This window comes from Lagenorhynchus albirostris, chromosome 9 (genome assembly GCF_949774975.1).
Source record: "Lagenorhynchus albirostris chromosome 9, mLagAlb1.1, whole genome shotgun sequence".
Classification (NCBI taxonomy): Eukaryota; Metazoa; Chordata; class Mammalia; order Artiodactyla; family Delphinidae; genus Lagenorhynchus; species Lagenorhynchus albirostris.
In genome coordinates, this window is record NC_083103.1 from 33,060,386 (window position 1) to 33,069,728 (window position 9,343).

At 40.3% G+C, this 9,343-nt stretch overlaps 1 protein-coding gene across 1 annotated transcript; it reads right to left on the reverse strand.

Moving 5' to 3' along the window:
* Window positions 1–1,587: 1,587 nt before the first annotated feature.
* Window positions 1,588–2,847, reverse strand: LOC132526478 (zinc finger protein 343-like). Its single transcript, XM_060160833.1, is given in 2 exon segments — window positions 1,588–2,073; window positions 2,143–2,847. Coding segments are annotated over 2 exon segments (1,191 nt in total).
* Window positions 2,848–9,343: the final 6,496 nt, after the last annotated feature.

Here is a 9,343-nt window from a genome sequence, read left to right on the forward strand (position 1 = left end):
TCTAATTTCTGTAGGAGTTGAGTTATTCTGGGCTGTGTTGCAAGTCCAATTTTAACTGTGATTAGTACTCCAACTACCAACCAACCTAACAACACAAGAGCTTCCTTCCTTTCTTTCTTTCGTCCTTACTCTTCCTTCCTTCTTTCCTTCCTCCCTTCCTTTTTATTTTGTGCTAATATTTTTATTTTGGTATAATAAAAAGTTTAGAGGAAAACTGTAAGGAAAGTAGAAGGCAGTATTGTATACCTTTTAATTGGACTTAACCAATGGTTTCTATTTGTTCCATTTGTTCTCTCTCTCTCTCTGATTGCTCGCTCTCTCTCCTCCCTTCCTCCTGGAAAATGTATTTATATTTTATATACACTTTTTTTTTCTATGAACACTTTGAGACCATTTTTTTTCTGAGCAATTTGTGAATATGTTGAAGTCACTGGGCCCCTTTACCTCTAAAAACTCACCTGTGCACTTCCAGACTGAGGGCATGACTTCCATGACCACCTTACACTGCATTTATCACTGACCCAATATTGATTAAACACTATTCTCTAATCTATAGTCTTTTGTAACTACATGTTTTTCTGTCCACGATCCAATCATATACCAAGCATTGTGTTAAGTTTTCATGTGTATGTAGTTGCCTAAAATATAAAGCAGTTTATCAACCTTTCTTTGTCTTTCCTGGCCTTGATATTTTTGCAGGGCAGTAGTTTCATAGAATATTTTAAAATTTGTTTGTCTATTTCATTTTTGTGTGGAAATTTTTTAAAAACAAACATCTTTTTATTGAAGTATGGTTGATTTACAGTGTTGTGTTGTTTGTCTAGTTCTTGTGGCAATATTTAGGTTACACATTCTTTGGCAGGAATATTTAAAAAAAAAATGACATGGTGTCCTTTCCAATGAATCCTAGTAGGAGGACTGTGGCTAACTTTGTTAAGGTGATATAGGCCAAGTTGCTTCATTATAAAATTACCATTTTTTCTTTGTAATTGTTTCAGTTGGAGTTTTCTGAGAAAGCAGGTAGGATTAGGTGTTCAAGAGACTTTGGGGAAAATCATATTTGAGGAAAAATGGAAAGGGAGGCAAAGAAGGCAAGGAGAGGCCTCAGATCTAGACATGGGGGAGAAGGGGAAGGAAGGAGGCTGGGGAGGAAGGCTCTCAGCTGAAGCATAGTCTAAGAAACCGTCCGCCAAGCCAATGGGTGGCCCTGGAGCCAGAGCTAGCCTTAGAGGGGCCAAGTGTTTTAGGGTCGGATAGTTCTTTGTTGTGGGGAGCCGTCCTCTGAACTGTAAAAGGCTTAGCAGCATCCTCAGCCTCTACCCACTAGATGCCCGTAGCAGTCTCCCAGTTGTGATTACTGAAAAGTATCTTTAAACATCATCAGTGTTACCTAAGGGATAAAATTACTTCTAGCCGAGAACCACTGCTTTATACATTTAGGTCTTCTCCTATCTTCTGGTGAAAGTTCGTATCTCTGAAGACCACTCGTTGTTCACATAAGATTTCCCCTAAAGTTGTCCTTTCTTGCTTGATGGGGTGTGATTTATTGCTAAAGCCTCGTCTACATTCCCTGGGCATAAAACTTCTCTACAACGAGTGAGTCCTCCTGTGTCTAATGAGGAGTGATTTCAGCCGAAAGCCTTCCCCACACTTACTGCAAATATAAGCCTTCTGCCCCAAGTGTGTCCTCTGATGAGTGCTGAGGGTCACCTTATCAGTGAAGCCCCGCTCACTCTCCCTGCATACATAGGGCTTCTCCCGTGAGTGTGTCCTCTGATGTCTTAGGAGGGCTGCTTTCTGGCCAAAGCCTCGCCCACACTCAATGCACTCAAAGGACTTCTCCCTGGAGTGGGTCAGCTCGTGTCTGACTAGATTTGCTTTCTGGCTAAAACCTTGTCCACACTCAGTGCAAACATAAGCCTTCTTCCCAAAGCGTGTCCTCTGATGACTGATGAGTTGTGACTTCTGTCGAAAGCCTTGCCCTCATTCCCCACACACAAAAGGCTTCTCTCCTGAGTGTGTCCTCTGATGTGCAATGAGAGTAGACTTAGGCCTAAATTCTCACCCACATTCCTAGCACATGTAACGCTTCTCTCCTGAGTGTGTCCTCTGGTGTGTGGTAAGGTTTGATTTATCACTGACGCCTTGCCCACACTCCAGACACACAAAAGGCTTCTCTCCTGAGTGTGTCCTCTTGTGTTTAACGAGATATGACTTCTGACTAAAGCTCTGGCCACATTCATTGCACAAATGAGGATTCTCCCCTGAATGAAATCTCTGGTGTTTGCCGAGAGTGGATTTATCTCAAAAAAGCCTCCCACAGTCCCTGCAGACGTAAGGCTTCTCCCACGAGTGAGTCCTCTGGTGTGTGATAAGGTTTGACTTAGCCCTGAAGCCTCACCAACACTCCTGGCACACAAAGGGCTTCTCCCCTGAGTGTGTTCGAAGGTGTCTGATGAGGATTGACTTCTGGCTAAAGCTTCGCCCACAATCCTCACATGCAAAGGGCTTTTCCCCAGAGTGCGCCATCTTGTGTGTGACTAGGTTTGACGTCTGGCTGAAGGTTTGCCCACACTCTCTGCAGAGGTAAGGCTTCTCCCCCGTATGTGATCTCTTGTGTGTGATGAGAGTTGATTTATAGCTAAAGCTTCGGCCACACTCACTGCAGAAATAAGGCTTTCCTCCTAAGAGAGTCCTCTGACGACTAAAGAGAGTTGATTTCTGGTTAAAGCCAAGCCCACAGTTTCCACAAATGACTACCTCAAATCCCGAGATTTCTACCCACTTTAATGCTTTGTCTGTTTCTAAAGGTTCTGGCTTCCCAGATGAGCTGAACCTTATTTCCATCGCTGTCTTGCTTTCTCTTGAGCTTAATAGCTGTTTTCAGATGGGCTGGAGAAAGTTCTTGAAGTAACTCTCTCCCTTGTCCTCCCAAACAAAGATTTGGAGCCACCTTCTCTGTCTTCACCTTCCACTCTGTCACCCCAGAAGCTTTCATAAGAGAATAGCTGCAGCTGCTGCTTCTGATCTGCTGGGCAGAGATCTGCTTTTTGGAGGGTTCCTGCAAACAAGCCTGGACAGATTGGAAGGTGATGATCATGCAGCACATGTTGATGTAATTGCTGACCACAGAAGACCAGAACGGAGGAGGAATAAGGTGGAATTTCTGGCTTTGGATCTGCTGAACAGGGGCTGGGCTGATGTCCTCTCTCCTCTTTCCAGGGCTCTTCTCCATACTCTAGCAGAATGACAGGTGTTGGTTTGGAAAATGAAATTCCCAAGGAGACTAGGTTGCTGTAGTTTTGCAGCATCACTTCCCTGTACAGGGTCCTCTAAGCATGACTTAACGGCTGCCACTCTTCCTGGGTGAAGTCCACAGCCACATCATGGAATGACACGGATGTTTCTTCTCTCCTGGCTTTCAAGAGCCCCAAGGCCATTATTCTGGTCCCCTGAATGTTCTCCCTGGAGAAAGGTGAGGCTAAAGTCTTGGGGACACGCTTGCAAAGTCTATCCCACAGCAAGTGTGACAATGGTAAGGGATGCCGAGTTAGAGGCAGCCTGCCATATCACCTATCTTTCTTTTAGAAGTTATATAATTTTAACTTTTCCATTAAGGGTATGCTCTGTCTCAACTTCATATTTTGTGTTTGGTGTATGATAGAGGTCAGTTCATTTTTTTTTCCATATAGATGTCAAGTTGTTCCAACATTTCTTCAAGAAGATTTTCTTTCCCTTTTGAATCGCATTGGCACTTTTGTTGAAACCAATGGGTTATACAAGTATGAATCAATTTCTTGACTCTCTTCTGATCTCTGCTCTGTTCTGCTAGCTGTATATGATTGTCTGCATTTGAGCTGGAAGACTTGGCTGAAGTTTCAGATAGGTTTGCTTCATTACTGTTTTTGACCTCACAAAGTCCTTGAATCCAATCATTTGGAGAATGCCCAAGACTAGGTGACTTCTCTTTACTTACCAGGCTTTCTTACCAGGTTTCTTAGTTAAACACGAGAGTGGCGAGTGTGGAGAGGTATAACTGCTTAGCTGAGTTGGAGTTCTTCCAACCTATAGTCCATTCCACTGGCCTGCCCTGTCCTCAGTCCTGTCATCGGAGTCGGAGTCCAAACTTAGCAATGACCCCCAGGTGGAGGTGGCAGCTGCCTTCCTCCTCTCTGAAGGGTTTGTTTCTCTATGGAATTCAGTTTATTTTGCTTCTTAACTCCACCACTGTGCTGTACCTTCGTAGAAAAGTATGATTTTTATTTTGTCTGTTTTACTTGTTACATTGGAACAAAGCTTTTTTCTGTTCTTTTATAGTCTAACTGGCAGCAGAAGTATTGCTGGTGGAAAAAAAATAAAGGGAAAGTTTAGAATTGTTCATAAATAAAAGAACTTGCATATTGAATCTTTTGTGCTACCAGTTCTTTTTTCTTCTCTTTATCATGACTATCACAAATGGCTAGTTTTTGTCTTCAGCCATTAAAATGTATCCTTAAAGTCTTTAGCACCGTCTAATATTTAACTTTAGCAATATTATTTTAGAATACAGTGTCAAAGTTTTACCTTCCTTTTGTGAGCTGGAGAAAAACGGGCTGAGACAGGTCCATGTGACAATCAAAAGAACAGGAGTCACCGTAGCAACTTTTCCTCCTTGTATTTTTATTTGATCATTGACTATGTTATCCAAAAAGGCTTTCTCAGTGACCCTTGAGAAAGTCCTTTCCAGCAGAGACTAGGCACACAGAAGGCCAGAATTTGTTTGTTGTTTCTCAATTTGAAAGGAACAGGATATTTACCATTTGAATAGAAAAGAGGGTGATGAATACAACATATTATGAATTGTAGAAATAAGATAAATTTTTAAAGTAAGTTAGAGAAGGTGTCTCTGTTGGTTTAAATGATGCAGTGAGACTTAAAATGATGACTCAAGAAGCTCACAACAATAAAAATTAATCTGGACCTGACACTGGCTATTGACTCACAAGTAAGCCTCAGTCTTGGATCCTAGGTGACAGCATTTGGACAGACCCGATCAAACACAGTTTCACTGGATGTACAGATTGTTTGAAACAGTTTTTGTTTTTTCAAAGACAGTATTCACTGTGGTGCTCCTACTGTCTTTCAAGGTATGAAAGTCAAGTGAATAGATGATCTGAAGAAAAAAGTCTTTTTATGTTCTTTTCCTGTTTTTGACTTCTTTACTCATGGTTATACCCCCCCTTGTGATGTTTTACCATTCAGACTACACAGTGACAACACTCTTCACACAGAGGGGCATAATTAAATATTGAAAATAATAAAAAAAATTGTTGTTTATATTTTATGTAGGAGCCAAGCCAGTAAGCATTCCTAGTACTAAATACTAGAGATCATTTTAGAATCTAAACGTTCACCCTAGAATCCTCTATGGGTATTATGAAAAAGTAAAATGTATCTTTTCAGCATTTGAGTTTCATAGAATTAATATGAGTTCAGCAAGATGATGCTGAAAATATCAGTGGTACTCAAGCTACAAACAAGAGGAAAGGAATAAAGGGAGTTCTGTGCTCTGGTAAGTTTGAGAATCATTTGGCTAATTCATCTTACACACGTTTCTTTATTAAAACTCTTCTCAGATGCTTTATGTCTAAGTTCACTCTCAAGCTCCAAGGTAGGGGCATGGCATGTAGTGTTTCTGAAATTATTTGATTCAGAAATGCTTTTCCCAGGAATATCTTCAATTGCCTTGAAAACATCCGTCAGAAAAATCTGTTCTAATTTCAATAAACCTTATGATTTTTTCAAAACCCTGCAAGATCTGGAATTCCTTTTATCCAAAAATAAAATAATTTGTCCAAAAGGAAATGCTTTATTGCATTCATAGCTCCTTGAAGATTTTGATGATAATTGAAGCATTTATTTGATAAGATGTAATCGGAGGAACTCAGAATTTATGGAGAAAAGTATACAGTAGAGCATTCATAAAAGACTGATCTTTGACCTTGGTTGGTATCATGGGAGGTAAATAATGAAATAGTGACATTTTCTTCCCATGTTCACAAAGTGCAACAAGCTTCATACCCTTGTCAGGATGTTTTGTGATAGTGCTGTGTTTCTGTGTTGTGAGTGAGTTTTAGAAACTTTAATGAATCTAAGCAGTGAATTCCACAAAGGAAAAGACCAGCTATTATAACTTTTGTTTTCCACACCTATAACTGTGCCTATAAAACAAAGAGGAGCGTCAAAATGAGCAGTATTTGAACCACTTCATCCAGTTTCCTTTCAAATCAGTGTGTTTTGTATTCTACAGTTCTGGTACTTAAATATTTATTAAGTACCAAATATGGTCTGTCAGTAGGCTAAGTGCTAATAAGGACTCTTCTATTACCACTGCCCATTTATCAAGGAGCTCAAAATACTGGAGCACAATTTATTTCCTAATATGGAGGTAGTTTGAGTTTAGTAACTTCAATTATGAGACCTAAACAACTGTGGAAAAGCTGCTGCTGCAACAGCTCTTAGGTTACTGAGGGCTCTCTGCTTGATCAAGAGAAATTAAGATGTTTATTCACCTTTAACCACCTAGAGAGTAACATACCAGATGTATCATTACAGAATGGGTAAAGACTAGTGGTTTTCTTTGCAGGTGAACAATAATAAATGAATGTCAATTTTGGCACAAGACTTGAGGATCAAATATAAAGAGCAGGCCTTCCCTGGTGGCGCAGTGGGTGGGAGTCTGCCTGCCGATTTGGGGGGCGCGGGTTCGTGCCCCGGTACGGGAGGATCCCGCGTGCCACGGAGCGGCTGGGTCCGTGAGCCGTGGCCTCTGGGCCTGCGCGTCCGGAGCCTGTGCCCCGCAATGGGAGAGGCCACGGCGGTGAGAGGCCCGCATACCGCAAAATAAAGAAAGAAAGAGCAGCTTACATATATTTCAGGTATGGAGGACATATGGATGTTGCACCAGAATTTCAGCTAGGGGACCAGAGTGATCGCTGGTGGGGCTGGTGAGAGATGAGGGTATGGGAAGAGGTGGAAGGTAGGTCAAATTGAAATGAATAAAAATGAAAGAAAGTAAAAATAAAGAATGAAACTAGTGTTCACGTTCTCTTAAGAGAATATCTGCAAAGGAATAGAGTTTACTAATATTTAAGAATGAGTCATAGGGATCCTGTACAAAGATCCTTGCAACACTAACACACAGTATCTTCCATGTGAAACCTATCCTAAATTTTCTATAAAAATATACATATATTTTATATATACACATATATACATAGAGTAAATACTATTATTTTCTCCATCTGAGGGATGAGGAACTGAAACATGACGAGGTTAAGTTACTTTCCAGTCTTAGAGTAAAAGACAGGGCTAAAGATTCAAACAAAGCAATCTGGTTCCAGTGTCTGGACCTTCATCAAATGATGCACTATCTCTCTCAACATAAACCCTCTAATACGGGTCCAAACCACTATATAAGAAGAAACTGAGCCCATGCAGAGCAGAGAATAAGGGGACAGAGTAAACCATTTCTTAACAATTAGCTAAGAAATTTCAGCTTGTTTGATTGATTATGTGTTTGTTTTAAGTTTGAATTGACATAGTAATATCTTGTATCTGTAGGAACATATAATCTAGATACAGTGAGTATCTTTTAAGGAGGGTTGCTTACATGTTATTCTGCCAATTGTAGAATAAGGCCAGTAACCAAGAATGGAAGATGGCCTAGAGTAGGCCACAGAGGATTCTATGAAAGCACACTCAGTGCTCTTCATGCCATTATTGTCCTAGGCCCCCTTGATCAAATCAGAGAAATGGCCATATGTGGTCAGCCTTCTCAACTGCTCTCACATCCTCACTACCTCATAACTTCATAACATTGCTTCATGTAGCCCTTATACAATAAATTATTTCATTATACAAAGTGAGTTACTGTTCCTAATAGGGACCTTAAACTACTGCAAGAAACTGAATTCCAAAATTAAAATAAAATAAATTGGAGTATTACAGCATTGGGCTAGTGTTAAGTACACTGGATTGACTTTCCTTGAAAATCTTTTGAATTCAGCCAAACTAAGTGGACAAAGTTTGGCATTTGCTTATTTCCCATCTTAAACCATCTTCACCCTCCCAGATGTATCTTCTTTCTTGAAGATGTCTCTGAATTCCTGCTCCTAGTTTTTAGTACTGATTCCCCACAGGTCCATGTTCTACACCAGGATGGACTATGACATTAACTGGTTCCAGTTGACCTTTTAAATTTTTTTTATTTTTTTAACATCTCTATTGGAGTATAATTGCTTTACAATGTTGTGTTAGATTCCGCTGTATAACAAAGTGAATCAGCTATATGTATACATGTATCTGTATATCCCCTCCCTCTTGTGTCTCCCTCCCACTCTCCCTAGCCCACCCCTCTAGGTCGTCACAAAGCACCGAGCTGATCTCCCTGTGCTACGCAGCTGCTTCCCACTAGCTCTCTATTTTACATTTGGTAGAGTATATGCTAACACATATATATGGAATGTAAAAAAAAAAATGGTTCTGATGAACCTAGGGGCAGGACAGGAATAAAGACGCAGACATAGAGAATGGACTTGAGGACACAGGGAGGGGGGACGAAGTGAGAGAGTAGCATTGACATATATACACTACCAGTTGACCTTTTAATAGTCGACTTAGAAATGGCAACCAACACAGAGATATAATCACCAAGGAGGATTTGAGGGTAAAGTATACTGAGATCTTGTGCTCTGAAATAGTACCACTTAGACACTCACTTATTCTTCTGCAACCCTTTAGCTCTAGAAGTCTCTGATTATGCCTTTTTGAAAATCTATATTATTCCAAAAGACAAAACATGTATATTGCAGAAGATGTGGATACACAAAAAGAAAAAGCAAGGAGACACCCCAAATTCTTCCTACCTGGAGACATCCACTGCAAACCCCTTGGTGCATTGCTTTCCAGATCCTTTGATGTGAGAGTACATCTCTATCCTCTGAGATGTGACAGCTCTTTACATACTTAAACACAGTTATTTTGAGGTTGTCCTTCTTTAATTTCTTTCAAGCAAAATTAAAAACAAAAACAGAACAGAAACCTTTCTTCCTGGCATTGAATGGCTAGAACCATCCAAATACATCCCAATATCACTTTGCCAGTATAAAGAATAAGAGATGCTTTCTGTCATTCTGAAAAAAAAAATTGATAAAGTGAAGTTTTGTACACCCAGCATTCTTTCTTACTGAGCTTTGTCAAAGCCAGGAGCTCAAAAGTGAGGCATACTAAAATAGCTTAGAGTGTTGACACATATTTAAAATTGGGCTCTATATAATTGTTTGACAAGTAGCTTCTGGATAAA